Here is a 17,017-nt window from a genome sequence, read left to right as displayed (position 1 = left end):
CATAAAGAAAGAAAAAGCTTCTGAAGAATGAAACCACTTTCCTAAGCGTGTTGCACCTCTGGATAACTTTAGCAACTCTCCATACTTTGCGAGAAAAACAAAACAAACTCAGCTCATTTCATTTGTCTTGGATTTAAAATTCATCCCCGTGTTTGAGATTTATGAGGAGGTTACTTCATCTCTTTAAAAAAAAATGTAACCACTTCCCTTGTTCTTCCAAAGCTTGCAAAACCAGGCTCCAGTCCTGTTCCTCAAATCAACAATGGGGCAATGTGCTTGAGAGAGAGAGAGAGAGAGAGAGAGAGAGAGAGAGAAGTGAGCCAGGCATGTCACAGGAGGCCTGGATGTTCAGAGCCTTGTTGCCTCACTGTCATGCCTGGTAGCTGTGCCGTAATAGGCCGTGCTTTATCCCGGGTGTTATTGCGCTTTATTGTTTCAGGGCAGCGCAGACGTGCAATTTAAATAGAAGCGTGTAATTACGAGTTTGTCACTAAAAGCTGGCCTGTTATTTCCTCCCTCCCCGATGGAGGCGGCGTGGTCTCTGCTGCTTACCTGAACAATACTGGGAATATCATCTGGTCACGTCACACGATAGACTGCTGCTGTTGTTTACTTAAACTATTAAAAGGCGATTAGGGTGACGCGCTGTTTGTGCTTTATTCGCATGTTTAAAACAAAGCGAGTCCACATCGCAATTTGTCTACAACAATAATAATAATAATAATAATATATTGGGGTGGTGGTGTATTTGTGGTCACGCAGCCCTCCAGTTAAAATATCCCCCCCCTCATCACTTCATGGTCTGTATGGAGACTGCGCATTGGTGGCTTTAGGGTTAAGAATAGCTGATGTAGCCTACACGGCGGTGAATGAAGTGTCGGTTTTCAGCGCAAACTCCTCCTCTACGGACGGGCTTGCGCTTTTCTTCCACTTGAACAACCAAGTAGTTTTCAGAGCGCATTCCCCGGCAGCAATGTGGAGGGAAAGGGCGAGCACGTCCAGCTGAACCTTTTATTTTTTTATACTTTTGCACGTCTTTTGTTATTTCTCTTTTTCTAGTTATGAACTTTGTTTACGTTGGGGGCCCACATAACAAATTGTCGGTTCTCGGGGAAAGCAAGCGAGTCCGAAGTGGAGAAAACTGCAGCCCGTGTCGTTGTTGTTTTTTTCCCTTTTTCTTTCCTCATTTTTTTCTTCTTTTTTTAAAAAAACTTGAGCAGTTGTTCTCTTACGCATGGATATTAGGAGATGAAATCGGACGTGTTGCTCGTTCTTGAATAACCTCGCTGTCGCGCGTGCTGTAGTTTATGTGGTCTCCGGACTCTTGTAGGAGGAAAGAAAGTCCCATTCCTCAGCGGCACAAAAAGTAGAGACACACAGGGACCGTAAGTTGTCCACAACCTGCGAAGGAGACGAAACTTTGCCAAGTTTGCGGCGCATCCGGCCATCGACGCCAAGCTTTCATCGATTTTTTTCTGTCGCCGCTGCAAACTTTTAATTGTGGATTATTAACTCAAGGCTCGACATGGAGCACGGGATCAAGTTCAGAGGATGAAAAAGGAGTTTTAAAATATGAACATTTTCTTGTAGTTTACTGCTCCAGTGGTTCGCTTGGACTACGCTGATCAGATAAAGAAAGAAAAAAAAGAAGAAAAGGTCAATTGTTGCGTTTGTTTTTCGTCCTCCTTGATACTCTCCACTCGTCTGCGAAAATGCCACAGTTAAACGGAGGTGGTGGGGACGATTTGGGGGCCAACGATGAAATGATATCGTTTAAAGACGAAGGGGAGCAGGAGGAAAAGATCTCCGAAAACGTGTCAGCGGAAAGGGATTTGGATGATGTGAAATCCTCCTTAGTGAACGAGTCGGAAAACAACAGCAGCTCATCAGACTCGGAGGTAAGTGCAGAGCACATTTTAAGTGCTCTCCGCGGGGCTCAGCATTAATAGAAATGGGATTTAATAGCGCTGAAAGTTTCACTAGTTTCCCCCTCCTCCTCCGTCTGTGTCTAATGTCCGTTGTAGCAAGCAGAGAGGCGCCCCCAAACCAGACCCGACTCAGAAAGTTATGAGAAAACAAGAGACTACTTCAGCGAAGGTAATGATAACAGTAATAATAATAATGATGATAATAATAAAAAGGAACTCTGGGTCTTTTGCATAGTGCAACTGGTAATTGTTGTGTCTTGCTTAACCATTTTCTTTATCCCTGCAGCACTGAGAAGACAGCAAGATGGTGGCTTTTTTAAGAGTCCACACTATCCTGGCTACCCGTTTCTCATGATCCCAGACCTCACCAATCCATACCTTTCTAATGGTTCGCTGTCTCCCAGTGCAAGAACAGTAAGTGTCTCTGCGGATGTGTTTCCCTCCCCTTGCTCTCTTTTCTTTGTTCCCTCTTACTCTGCAAAAAACTTTGGCCGTGCGTAAAAGTTCCTTGTGCACAACTCAGACCGCCATATTCCCTCCGAGTGGCCTCTCAAGGAGTACTAACTACTTCTTTGTTCTTTTTGGGGATATAAAATTCTCCCTGCCACCCACCCCTCGCAAAGGCTCGCATATGAGAACTTCTTATTCAGATGGAAACCTCAGACACGTTGCTCAGTCTTTTTGAAAATAAGGAGCAACTTTGACAGCCCCTTACAAAAACTGTGCTGCAGCTTCACACTGGGTCTTCATTATATACTTAATAGTGGCCTCGCCTTACTAAAGCTGATGTTATCTAAAGTGCTGTTATTCCAGGGACTTGTATTTTGTAGTGCAGAGGCTGCTGTTCCTTCTAAAATGCCATTTTAGAATCGCAAGATATTCTCACGTTGCTTTTGCTTGCACCACGTTTCTTTCTAATGTTTTTAGCTTCAGTGGCATTTCTTTTGATAGGCAGGCTAACTTCTTCTGTTGGCCTGCATATTAAAAGCTACTCTGCAAAAGGGGGGGAAAAGGCTGTTGGTCAGGTCATATCCTACAGTAACAACAATGTAATACCTCACTCTGACACACACGGGAGGCATTTCACTGCACTGTGTCCCCCGACAGACGCTGTCCAGAGACTTTAAATGTCCAGATAAGGTTGACAGTCTTAAGCAAGTGTTGCTGATGCAGAGTTTGGAGTGTGTCATTTAACTTGTTGCATTGAGGCATTCCCAGCTTGTGAAGTTGTAAACACTTTATAGTGTTTAATACTGATTATTGGTTTGGTTGCTGCTTTTTTGTTGTTGTTGCAACTTTTCTTTTTTGCAGTGCTTGGCATCAAACATGACATTTTCACACAGCAGTGGGTAGCCAGTTAGTAATGCTGTGGACTCTTAAGGTCAAACAGACACACATTTTAGGTAGTTTAATATTTGGAATCGGGAGACTGTTAAATGCAATGTAATTGGTGCTGCACAAACTTCCTTGAAATAATCTCTGCTTGTGAGCTCTGTTTTTCTTGAGATTGTCCATCCCCCAAGCCATGTCACCCCCCCCCCCCCACCCCCCAAAAAAGGAAAAAAAACAAAACAAGTACTTTCGTTAAGGCCTGGCAGGCATCTGACTGAAAAGACCCAGCCCCTCTCCCCTCCCCCTTTATCCTTTTCACTGTTCCTTGCCCACTCCCCTTGCCTCCCTGTACCTTCCATTCAATTAGAAAGGCGTTAGTTGACCATTGTTATTCTGAGCAGTCTTGATGGCTTCATTGGAGGTCTCCATTGGGGCTCATTAACTAAATGGCTACTCCATGTGATGCACGCTACCTTGTAGTTTGTCTATGTTGTTGGTTTTGGCCACCAGACTTTCCGAGGAGTGACGTCACAACCCAAGAGATAAACGCGCTCGAATAGAAGTGCATTAGAATACGTTTATTCCCCCCAAAAGAAACTGTGGTAGATGTATTTGGTGTAATTAAGAAACAAACCTAACGGCTTCAACTCTGTTATCTCGTCCCTTGCTTTGTTTTGTCATGCGTGTCTGGTATGAATGCCTCTCTCTTCCTGGTATTTTCTCTAGGAAAACAAGAGCTGAAAATTAATACAGCTTATTGCTTGTGGCAAAGTAACAAATAATTACAGGGGATTTTAAATTCTGAGGTATAATCCCCTATATTTGAAGAAAAAAAAAAGAATGGGGTCAATAGGACAAAGTGGGCTGACTGTGTCAATCATCACTGTGGCAGAAAACAAGCAGGCAGACAATAGCTGGCATACTTAGCGGTCGTCTTAAGGTCTCCATATTGTACTGGGCTTTGGACTGGCTTCGTGGCTTAAATGTCGTGAATGTGATTGGGGAAAGGCTCAACATTTTTCTTTTTTTTTCACCTCTGCGAGAGTCCGGTTTATTTACACCTGTGGATCAAGTTTCGTGCAGATAGGCTTACAGAATAATATTTATCAGTAGCCTGCATACACACATACACACACATGATGAGCTCTGCAGTAAAGTTTATCACGAATCATCATTCTGTGGAATATGCAGATAGGCTTGTGAGATTAAATTTCTTCCTACTGGGTAAATGAATTTGTTTTGTCACCTCTCCCGTCTTGACATAAAAACCATCCTGGTGCCCGCAAATACTTTTATGATGTTGTGCAGCTTGGAACGCCCTGCTGCTGGAACTGCCACATTTGTTTTATAAGCGCGCAGCAGTATGCGGTTGTACTTGTGCTGCATGAGACGCATTAAAGTTGCGTCTCTCACACAGATCGTGTCATTAGTGCCAGGCAACAAAATCCACCGTTTCCATTTCCTGGTGCAGACTAGGCAGCTTGATACCTTTGAGCGTAATGTAAATTTTTTTTTTTTTTAGTTTTGTATGTATGCAAGACATTCATTTTCACATTTGCATGAAACTATTTATAACTCTTACTTGTGCTCTCCCAACCAGCTGCTTTTGTGTAGTAATGCTGCATGTGCATTCAGTGCATATAATAGATGTGAGGTGTTGCTCAAGAGTTGTCATGCAGTAATTTTACTCTGCAGTCTTGAAGGTTTTGAGCCCCTAACTTAAAGAAAAAAAAAAATTGGGATGTGGCAACCCTATCATGAGCAATGAGAGACAGGCCTACATGGGATCAGCACAGAGTTCCCCTGAGGGCCAAGCATAACTGATTTAAAGCCTGCTCTGAGCTGACATTCCGCTGTAATCCACTGAGAGCTGAGGAGGAGGTTTTATGTTTGCAGAGATGTTCCACCAGACCTCTGCCTGCTGTGGGGCGCAGGACCGGAGCATTTTTTTTTAAATGTTTGTTTTGTTTTTTTCCCCCTCTTTGTCAAAGTTAGCAGCACAAATGCAGCTAAATGTTTGCCAATTCACTGATTTGCATTGTGATCGAAGACTGTCAGATTTAACTTGGCGAAACACGCACTCCGCTCCACGCCACCGCCCCTTGTTGCCTTCATCAGCACTTTTAGATAACTCGGCCACTACATCACCATCATCCTCGCCGACGAGCGAAATGCCTCTTGTGTGTGAGAGGTGGCGAGAGAGTGTGAGCGAGGTTAGCCGCTCAAACATATCTTCATCAAATACACGGTGGGACACTCGAACTCCCGAGCACGATTGTTGAATAGAAAATGGTTTGAGATCGAGATATGAATGGAGAGCTTGTATAAGTCTGGACATGTCAGCGGCTACGATTGCACGCCGCATTGGCTCTCACCACCACCGCCACTCCCCCCCTCAATTCTTTCTGGTGCTTTTGGTGCTTAAAATGTGCAGACAAAGAAAAGTCAACACAGACATTGTCCCGCTGAATAAAAGGGCCTCTCCCTGCATAAGCAAAGCCTGTTTGTGTGGAGATGTCTTTTCATCAGGTGGCTCACTTGGCATTTCACTCACCTTGCTGCATGTGTGTGTGTGTGTGTGTGAATGAGCAAACATGCAACCATGCGTGCTGCACGTTTGTCTGTGCAGAGCCTGTGAGCGTCAGGAGGGTTGGGGGAGTGGGGGCGTTCAGGTGAGGCTGTGTAGATATTTTGCAACAGAGGGAACAGTGTACGGGGCGCTCACATTCTCACAACGCTCAGTGTTGTATTCCTGAATGTCGGCGTGCAAATATTTTTATACCCAAGCGCTGTGTCAACACAGCTAACATTTTTGACTAGGTTTATAGTTTTTAAAGGATTTTTTTTCCCTTCAAAGGCAAACACATCTACATCAATTTGGTGGCACTATCCAATTAGAAGGAGATCTCGATCGCCCGCAGAAATGCCATCACTGGCTGGGAGCTCTCGCCTGGAGTCATTTTGATAATGAACCCTCTGCTCGGACTTAAAGGAATTGAAAAACAATCATGATTTAGTTGCAGAAGAAGGGGAGAGATGTTTACATTCTCAGTTTCCACATAATGTGTGAATTGGAACATATTTCACGGCTGCATATCTCAGCAGTTAGCTTTTATATTGCACAGGGGTAATCAAGGTCAGTTCTAATTAGTGCAACACAAACCAGTGCAGCTAATAATATGTTGCAAATGTTCCAATTTACACAGCAACTAACCAACAAATCAGTAGATGTTATAACTTTATATCATCTCCAGCAGCGTCACATGCAAATCTTGGGGGGGGGGGGAATGCATGCATCTGGCATTTGATTTTCAGCCCACGGATGCTTTCTTCCTACCATCCCTCACACACAACTGTGTGAAATGGTGTCAGTCCTGGTCTCTATCCTTCTCTCTCTAATCTCTGTGGAAAGCATGAGCTGGCGTCAATTCCTCCCGCTACCCCATAGCCTGCTGGTTCACTACCTAACCCACCCACTCGCCCGCCTGACATTAGAAATTCTGTTTATAGCGTTCTCTGGCTTCTCGAGCGCGGGGCCCATCAGGAGCATCTCAGCACCCTTTGAGGAAAGGATAACCAACATCTCCCCTCTCCAGCCGCAGACTCCCCATGTTCAGTGACATCAATGAATCCCTTTGATGTGCCAAGATGAATATGTGTGCGAGTGTTTTTTTTTTTTTTTTTTAAATCAATTTATGTGTTTTTCTCGTTTGCTGCGTTTGGCCAGAACTGCTGCTCAGTTTGGTACACTGCTTTTTCTCCTTTAAAAAAAACCAAACAAAAAATGGGAGAACTTGTGTTTAAGTCGAGATACATTTGGCCAAACAGGTGAACACGTCTAGCGCTTCGGAGCGCACGCCGATGTCTCCGCTGTTCTAGTCTCGGAACACAAAACTCTTGTTGAAGAGTTAAATATAGGCGATAGGCGTTCCTGTGAACAAATAGAGAGTCATGTCTACACATGTCCTTACTCTGCGCTCAAACAATTGCAATGCTTAGCGGATAATCTCTGCATCATGAATCTATTGTGAGACTCAAATATAGTTTAGTTAGAAGCAATGGAAAACCAAAGCTTGCTTTCTTTGTCACTCATTTTTTTGGTTAAACTGTTACATATTAAAAAAAAGCTGTTCTTAGTGCAAATTAAAGCTCGCATGAATCGTGTGCGTGTCTCTGTCCTCATAGAAACGGAGAAGGAGTTTTATTCTTAATAGAGTTTGTCAGAGTTGGAGTTGGAGCAACTCTGTCGGATACCATTTTTAAATGACTAAATTACATGTGCTAGACAAATGTTGGATGATATATCGGTCGGGCCTTAATTATGCCTGCATCTAACCATAATTATGTTTATGATCCAGCCAGTTGAATGAAGGTGGATTAACTGTGTAATCGCTTGTGTAATACGACAAAGAAAGATGAACTTGTGATTTTTATGTCTGGATGGGTTAAATTAGTCTTATCAGTTAACTAGTCTTTTCACCTCCAGTACACTGCTTCTCAGTGAAAACTGCAGATAAAATCATAATGATAGTGATCCCTACCACAGCAGTCTAACTGGTAGATAAGGGTAGAGTGACTGTTTCCTTATATAAGTGTTTGTATGCCCATGCATACCCATAACCACTACTGTTTAGGTCGCATAAAGAAATGTTTTCCCTCTATAATTGTACCTTAAACTTCTCGCTAGTAAAATGTGATTGTACAGCAGGAAGACAAAAAAAAAAAGCTCTAAACAGGGTTTCATCAGTCTGGTATTCCAAGCAGCTGTTTTCAGTTTAAGCACTGCAGGCAGCAGCAGAGGGAGAGGGAGCAGGCATGAGGAGAGATTGTTGATGAGATGTGGTGGTAGAAGCATAAACTGGGGCAGATACGGGTGCTGCTATTCCTTTGCCTGTTATCCTGTGGTGGGCTGCCTTCCAGACCTTGAGGCACTCACTTATCTGAGGGATTCTGTCTCCCACAGAGCACAGCTTCTTCTTCGTAGACCACAATGCCTTACCATTACCTTAAAGTCACAACCCAGTCAACAACAGCAGGAGGATATCAGATCATGTGCATGTAGCATCAGTACTACTGAGATTTACACCAGGCCTCGCTTCGGTTCATATGCAGGACACGGAAGTGCTCTGTGCGGCCCAATAAAGGCATGTGTATGCGTTGTACCAGTGAGGCTGTAGTGTCATACTAAATTAAGAAGTGGATGGACATCCTTCCAGAATGAGGTTAGTTGACTGCAAGCAGAGCAGCTGTTCTTCTGGTTGAGGTTATAAATCAGCAATGCCGCTTCCCACCGAGTTAAATGGTGGAGCAGGTTTGGGAGTGCTGTTGGAGCTCGTAGCCCACTGACAGATACATGTCACACATCCGCACGTTGCACCCGTACACAACCCGTGACCTGTTCCGCACTGACATTTTAAGAGTTGGTTTAACCCGTGCAGATTTTCACTTTACCCATAAAGCAAATGCATCTCTCACTTTGTCACGCATTTTAAGTTGCCGCGTGATGATTTCTTGCACGTTGTTGTATTGAAATAGACCAAAACTTGCACGCGCTTGACTATAGAGCCATCGCTGTAACCGATAAGACTGACGCGCCATCTGCAAACTGAATTTAGCTCTGGTAGCTCGTAAGTAATGGATCGTATATGTAACTGTATAAATAAAGACGGAGGGCTAGTGTCACATGTTTAATACATTTATTTAGACACACGCATATTAGCCTGGGGTAAATGTATGTCACAGAAGCATTATTTCACTCTGTTGTTTAAGCCGCCATTGGAACGTATCCGTGTAATCTTTAGTGGTTTGCATTTTATCATTAAAAACTGTCTGCAACAGTATTTGTAAAAGAATTTATGCATTGCAACAGTGTTTTTTAAGTGAAGTTTACAAAATGTTCATGAGGGCACGCCGATCTTAGATATCTAAAAAAGCAACAACCAGGAAACCCCATAAAGAAATGCATTTAATGTGAATTTGTTTGTTAAATATCACACATTGACACTTTTCCCATGAGATCAGGCTGCCTGTCCTGATATTGGTATTAACTTAACCTTTGGGTGCCCTTCTCTTTCCCCGTTACCCTCATAAACCAATTGTACTTGTTAAGAAGTCACAATGTTCTGCGGAGCAGCAAATTAGATTAAAGCCGGGCAAAGGCACAAGTCATCGAAAATGTGTAGCTTCCTTATCTCGGTCCAGACTTGTGGATCCTGTTAGAATAAACAGCAGGAGCAGCAGAAGCGTCTGATGGCCTGAGCTGTTCGCATCGCCCTCAGCCACAGGATATCCCTCTTCCCTGACCTTATCTGCTCAATTTAAAATTATGAGGTAATGTTCTTGATTAGTTATGAGTAAGGGATGTGATTGAGGGCCTTGTGCTCAGCAGACATAAGACACTCTTTACAGATAGTGGGATTCCCCTAACGCCTGCCCTCAGATAATCAGCATGATTAGGTTGCTTTGTGTTGAGAGTTTATCATTTGATATACTCAGCTTGGGTGCTTCTTTAAAGAAGTGAGTGTTGGCATGAGGTTGATCTTGTATCAGATGATAATCATGGATGTGGGGTAGGGTCAGGATCTCCATCGGAACAATTCCCTACATATTTGACTGACTTATTTGCTTCAAATGTAGAGTAGCTACATTAGAAAAAAAAAAGATCTAATCAAGCCTATATGACATGGAATAGGCCAAGGAGCCCTTTTGTTTGATTTGTACATGGGTTAGAGGAGCTGGCTATTGGAAATCCCTGAAGCAGGCTTTAGGGGCAGGTCTGATTCTCGTGTGAAATGGGAAGGCTCTATAGCTCTCGGCTGACTTGACTGGGGCTGTATGGGTGTGTTGGCAGGGGGAGCGCCGGTCATGAATAGGGTCTTTGACTACCTCAGACTTGCCCTGAAAGGCAGGACAAAGACCCTAGGGCAACGGCTTAGAGCCTCACAGCTGAGCTACAGAATGCTTGGCCCAGTCTTCCTCCCTCCTTGCCTGATTTAAATACTACAGTGGCTTTCAGCATTCTGGCGACGGAGCGCTCGCATTCACCGCAGCACATTTACCATCAACTTTTCCCTCTGTTTTTGTTTACAGTAAACCAATGCCAGAGTTGTTTACGTAATCCATTGTACAGAAATCCATCAGAGGTGCGGGTGAATATGCATCAGTGACTCTCTTTAAAACTGCCTGAAGACGGACTCATGCTGTTCATATTAAGCAGAATTTATTTTGCTGCAGACTAACTGTTGGCATATGTGTGTACCACTGCTAATCACAGCTCCACTCAGAGTTGTTAATTATGGCGCATTTTTGCCTATCCTCGTGCAAGATGGAGATATTGGCAAGTAAACGGGATAAAACTCGCTGCGCACCTCTTAATCGCTCGATTATTTTTGACAGATCTGTGTGACTCTTCAGCTTTCGAAATTTGCAGGGGGAGAATAAATAGCCATAAATCTTTTCTGCAGAGTTAATGGGGTTATTTGAGTCCTGTCCAGACACTCTCTCCCCACAGAGTGTCTAGTTTCAGATGTCACTCAGAGCTTTGTTTGCCCCCCTGGGTGAAGGGTTAGAGGTCAAGGTTCAGGGCCAGTTGGCTGAGTGGCCGCGAAAGCTCAGGCTTCCCCTCGGCATATCCGATCCCCTCCTCTACATCAGCCCAGCAGCCACAATGAAGGGATCAGTTTGCAGCATTTGTCTTTCCTTTTCATTACCCGAATGATTTTCGACTCATGTCAGAAGTGTAATTAAAAGAGTGCCATTCACGGTTTTTGCAGGGGGAGAATACAAAGTTACTGTGCTTGTTTTGAAGTTTCGCTGCTTTTCCTGTTTTGTCCATTATTACCCCCCAAACCTCCCACCAATCTTTAACTGGGATTATTTGCATAATTTGAACATTTCTGTTAAGACCTTCTTAGCCTTTCTCAATTAAGAATCACACCTCAGCACAATCTCACTCGGCCTCAAATAATAATAATAATAATAATTAAAAAAACCTTCTCAGTTTCTTTGTTCAAAACACCTCAAAACTTTCAGCCCCCACCCACAATCTCAACTTTTCTCCCTGCCCCACCACCGCCACCACCCAAACATGTCCTCCAGCCAGGTTTATTATGCCGTTTCACGCAGACCAAAATTGCAGCTGCATGGAGAACAATCTGGAGCACATTAGCTCAGGCGCTGTGATTTATAAATTGTTTCTCAGGCCATAAATCCCTGCTGTAATTGTGCACAAGCACCCCCCCCCCCCTCCCTCTCTCCCTCTCTCTCTCTCTCTCTCCAGTCACCCCCTCCTATTCTCTCCCTCTCTCTCTCTCTCTCTGAGCAGCTTACAGTCCTTGGGTTAACATTTAATTGTTTGCAGAAGTGTGCAGCTTGGATTGAGTGGAAGCTTGTTGCATTGTGGCACAGTATCGCAGAAACAGTTCTCCATGAAAGATAAACTTTCCTACTTTTTTAAAGGCTGTTTGTAAAAACCCCCTTTGTTTTCCTGTCGCGTGGTGTGAGCTAAACGTTCAGAATGGGATGTGAGCGTTTTTGTCTTCAGCTCCCTGTTACCGTGGTTCATGCTCTGCATTCCTGAATACTATGTAATTGTAAGGGGGCCTCCCCTCAACCCTGTCCCAGGGAATCTGATATTTACAGCAGCCCCTGATCATAATCACCTTGCCCCTCTCATTAGATTGCATTGAAAGTGAAAGATAGCAGCAGCTGTATTGTTTTAAGTAGCATGTCCAGCCTCGAGGTCTCAGTGGTCTGGTTAATGTCATGAAGATTTTTTTCTATACAAAGTTGTGACAGCCTGTATGAATTAATATTAGTTGCTCCAAACTGGACATGTTTTCCCAAAATATGTAAAAAGTGATTTAGTCAATATTAAAATAAACAGATATTCTCAGGCAATTGATGGTGCACTGCTTATGTTCCTGCTTCATTGTTTTGCTTTCAAGAGACCTGCTGAACCTTGAAGAGGTAAAGGACCTAATGACCCATCCTCATCCCGCCTTGTGATTACTCTATAGGCTTTTCTTCACACCGTGAACGTGTAGGTTTTGTCTGACGGGTTTCAGACTTTTCAGAGTTTCAGAGATGTAAGAAGAGCCCTGCACGGGGACGAAGTTATAGACAAGCCTATTGCTAAATCGTGATTTAGCACTCAATATCAGCACGATGAAAACGAAGCCTGCAGACTGTAAGGAAATGACTTTTACAAATGTTTCAGGTATTAAAAAAAACAAAAAAAAAAAACCCCGCTGGCACTCTTCCAGACCTCCCTGCAGTCTGCTGACAGTACGCATAACTAATCCCGGGGAATGTCATGGCAATTTTGTGCTGTGTCACACATTGTGGAGGTTTGAGATTGCTTTTACTGTTCGATTCAAAAGCTACATTGTAGCACATGTAGCAAATTTCTTTCTTTTGTGCCACATGATTTTTGAATATAGTTTGCATGACTGTTAGAGCTTAAAAACAGCGACATATAGATGGAAATGAATTGATTCCACGTCAAAGCGACTGATTCCACAGCTTTGCCACCTTATATTATATGGCCTCAGTCCCTCTCTGGGTCCCCTGTGTTTGAGGACTGACTGTGGCTGAAACATACCTGTGGCATTTGAACGTGTGTGTGTGTGTGTGAGTAGCAGAGAGCCGGAGGAGAGTGGAGGGAGTGGAGTTTGCAGTGGGGTGATAGGGATGTCAGGTAGTAAAAACTGAGATGAGGCAGGGCCCAGAAGTCTGCGGGGCCTGGAGATTTGCGCTTTAGCACTCAAGAGAGCAAACACAGGAGGCATCTGCAGGCAGCTGTGTGTGTGTGTGTGTGTGTGTGTGTTGGGGGGCGGGGGGGGGGGGGGGGGGTGTTAGGGGCTGCTGCTGCTCAGGACAGGGGGTTGGGGGAGTGGAGCTGGGTGGTGGTGAAGAGACAGAGGGGAGGGGGGTAGGACTTGCAGAGTGAACACAATCAGCCCTCTGTTTTCATAAGACTTGTGGTATGTGAGAGCAGAAACAAATGTGTTTAATTTAGGCTCTTTTTTTCCTCCTTCTCTCTCTCTCTCTCTCTCTCTCGCTTGCCTTCTCCACTACACCCACTTATGCCCACCTCAGTTTTTCAAAACTGACTCCCCCCCCTTCACGACGCTTTGCTGCCTCTCCTCTAGCCCTGTCAGCTACTCTTGGGAAGTTAAAAAAAAAAGAGAGAGAAAAACAATTGTGCTCTGTCAGTGAGAAAAAAAAGGTGCACTTTTAGACGTACTTGTGTTTACTCTCGGAGGTTGGGGGTAAATATTTATTTGCAATTTCTGGAAAAAGAAGAGAGAGGGGTTATTTTTATGTCTTCCCTGTGTATTTGGGAGTGATTACCACCCTGTGGTATTTGCCCCGTTCAGCGCGAGCGGGTGGGGGTGCACGCACAACTTATTATTGCCTCCTAAACGCCTTGGCAAGAAAACGCAGCATTATATTGGTAACCCACGCTGTCTCCGGTCAATTTGTGTTTGGTCATAAATGAAAAATTCAGGTCTCACTTGTGTGTCATTGGCGTAGTGTCTACACACACACACACACATAGATTTGATTTCTAAGTCGAGCTTTACTGTAAACAACCAGCCGACTGCTGGTAACCACGTCGTGTTCTGGAGTTAATTATACAGACGTTTACAGCTGTGAATTTCAATGAAACGAGGCTACTCCCCAAACAATAAAAACGTTGCGTTCCTGCGCGACTGGACAAACAATGCCGCGGGTCGTTGAGCAGAAAGGATATCTTGGACATTAGAGGGCTAGCCTGTCTTGACATCGGATCATTGTGACATTAGCAGGGAGCCGTTTGTGACAATCGAAAGCAGATCTCCGAAGGTGCAGAAAACCACATAACTGACTTCACATAATTAACTTTGAATAGCTTTGCACCCTACTCTCTGTCTTTATGAGATGGCCTTGCTCTTACCAGATGTATAATTATTTTCTCCTGCGTCTAATTACACAGTGAGTTTTTATGTGACCTGCTGTTGTGCTCTGTAACAAAATTACTCACTTATTCCTGACTGTACCCTCACTTTAGCTTTAAACGGCTGATTAAAATTACCTGAAATCCAAGGAGGAGAACAATGGCGGCTTCATTCTAACACACACATTGCAGTTAACGTTGGTTACACTCTAGATGCAGGAAGTAATAACTCAGGACCATGTCATGCTCAAGGAAGACAAAAAAAAAGAAAGAGTAGCCTCATGAAACAAATAATTGCTTGAGTTGCAGAAATGCAAACGCCTGCTGAAGTTGCAGCTCACTCACTGAGACAGAATGTTAAAGAAGCTTTTTATGGGGGTTTGTCTTGGCCTTGTATTCTGTTAATGCTGTTTTATTACTGAAACAGCAATAAATTCACTCCAAGGACTTTTCAAATAAACCCGGTTTGCTGGTGAGTTAGGCCTTGTGCAGAATACACATGAGGTAGTCATATGACGGCATCGCTCATTGAGTAATTTAAAGCTGAGACCTTTTGAGAAAAGCGCAAACCCACGTATCTTGCCTGTTTTCGGAAGAGCACGTCATTGCTGCGTACGTCCGACATACAGTGCGTATCCTGCACGAACCGTCTTGGATATGTCAGAAGAAGCTTGACGCTGCGCTGTCAGGACCTCCCCGGCGCTGCCTCCCCTCATCGCTCTCCTCGCTCCCCTTTTTTTTGCACTAATAGTTCTTTTGTGTACAAGAGCATGTTAAGAGGCCAATGAGCCTGGCCTTAATAGGCCACGTCGCCATAGAAACCACAGCACTCTGGATGTCTGACCTTTGACCCAGTTTTTCTACTGGCTGTGAATAAGAGTGCAGGACGACCAACCGGGTCACAATAGAAGCCTGGCAAACCGAGGGAGTGCCCCTGTCATAGTCACTTAACTTCATTCCTCTGTGGGCTAATGGACACTTCAAATGTGGTAGCCATTAGCAGCATGCTATTTCCAGTGCAGCAACACGGGCTTCTCACGGTTAATGTAGTATAAACCAAGAGGACAGGCTTCAACCCCAAAAGTTTTTTATGGGTGCCTAATGTAACTGTATTTATACTCCATGTACTCTGCAATAGAAATATCATCATAACTTACACTCTCACCAAACTAGGTTTTTTTAATCTTCCTCTAATTAACAACCTCCCTACCACCGCTACTAATGCATACTTACCTCATAGTGGACCAGTTGAAAAGTCCACATTCAGTGCAGGCAGTAGCCTCATTCGCAGACGGTATTGCGGGTATTACCAGCTGAACTGCTTGTCATTTCCCCATCAATTACACGCTAATTAGCACAATGACTTCCAAGGTTTGCTTAACAATTGTCTGCGTAATTGTCCTTAATGTCGACAAACAATGGCGCTTAATGCAAACTCTGAGACAAAGGCGGGTGCTACCTATCGCACTTTCCTTTGTGCCTTAAAGTCTTTAATTGTGTTTCATGCATAGATCAGGTTTAGGTGTCAATAGCCCCGCGTGGAGCAGGTGATATCAGCAGAAAAAACCTGGGAGGAACTGTTCCTGCCGGGAGCCTGACAGGGTTATTGTCTGAAGTTGCTGTTCATATGGGCCGGGGGGACGGTAATTAACACCTCAGCCAAACAGCAAGCTGTGTGGCCCATTTGTTTTCTGTTGGGGAGGAGGGTTAAAAGAAAACAATGGGGAGGAGTTCTCCACACAGTAGGTGATTGACATTATCTGCCGGGGTGATCCATGGAGGCATTCCTGCTGCTCGCCTATTCACCGCAAGTTGGGCGAAGCTGCTTTTACAAGCACCAGGCTGCGTCTGAGCTGCCACTTTATGCATATTCGCTCCTTTATTTGTTGCCTGTCTGACTGTTTTTCTGTTGATTTGAGTGAGTTAATCCAATTGAGCATATCATGCTAAATGGTAAATGGAATTGTGCTCATATAATTCTTTTCTACTCCAGCTGACCACTCAAAGCGCTTTTTGCCACAAGCCACATTTGCCCATTCGCGCACATTCAAACAGCGCTTCATTTTATGCCCTTTATAACTAAGTAACATTTGGTGTGGGTGGGGGTCCATGTATTGAACCACTTCCTGATCCACCGCCACCAATCCTGTAATCGGTTTGAGATAATATAGCAAAATTAACATTACCTAGATTTACGCTTAACACGACTCCTCAGTGCGACCTTTAAGTTGACAGATAGTTGTTAGCAAAAGTTTGGATTTTTTTTCTGTCCCTTTGGCAGACTGTCTGACTTAGTTTGACAGCAAATGTCCAGACATCTGTCTCTTCTCCGTGCTCCGCTGTTGGCCTGGAGTATGGCAGCACACACTTCAGAGATGACAAAGACTCTTGGCTGTGTTTTCCTCTGCTCTGTGAGAGCAATGTAACAATTAGAACCCAGCTCTGGCAGGCCACATGCCCCCGAGCATATGTTGTATTCTCTGTGTTCAAAAACCCAAACGCCTCCAGTGCAGCTTTTTTGGAAAATTTCAGTGGCATCACTGCCACCTTTGTTGCATCTGGGTCCTGTAAAAGTAGCACATTCTACTGATGTCTATTCTGAGTGTTGGAGGCAGCAGGGAAGGCTGGAAGACAATTAGAGAGTTACGAAAATGGATCAGCTAAACTTCACTTTAGTTACACACTTCTTTCAGTACTCTGTCCGAGTGTGTTTACCAGAGCTTCCAGCTCCCATGCTGAAACAGGCATTGCTATGAGACCTCAACCATATGGCTGCGTTTGTTTCTAATAAAATAAGGGCACGTGTAAAGCATTTCCA

The 17,017-nt window shown here is 44.1% G+C and overlaps 1 protein-coding gene across 2 annotated transcripts in view; it reads left to right on the top strand.

The window, feature by feature from the left end:
• Positions 1–893: 893 nt before the first annotated feature.
• tcf7l1b (transcription factor 7 like 1b) overlaps positions 894–17,017 on the top strand; it is a 30,693-nt gene continuing 14,569 nt past the window's right edge. For both annotated transcript variants that reach the window (XM_006805919.3, XM_006805918.3), the window contains exons 1-3: positions 894–1,898; positions 2,025–2,097; positions 2,215–2,342. In XM_006805919.3, the coding sequence (XP_006805982.1) occupies positions 1,713–1,898; positions 2,025–2,097; positions 2,215–2,342 (387 nt within the window). In that variant the 5' untranslated portion in view covers positions 894–1,712. The remainder of the gene's footprint in view (positions 1,899–2,024; positions 2,098–2,214; positions 2,343–17,017) is intronic.

The sequence above is a fragment of the Neolamprologus brichardi genome, chromosome 12 (assembly GCF_056152115.1).
Source record: "Neolamprologus brichardi isolate AB-2024 chromosome 12, ASM5615211v1, whole genome shotgun sequence".
In the NCBI taxonomy this organism is placed as follows: Eukaryota; Metazoa; Chordata; class Actinopteri; order Cichliformes; family Cichlidae; genus Neolamprologus; species Neolamprologus brichardi.
This window is presented reverse-complemented; position numbering and strand designations above follow the sequence as displayed.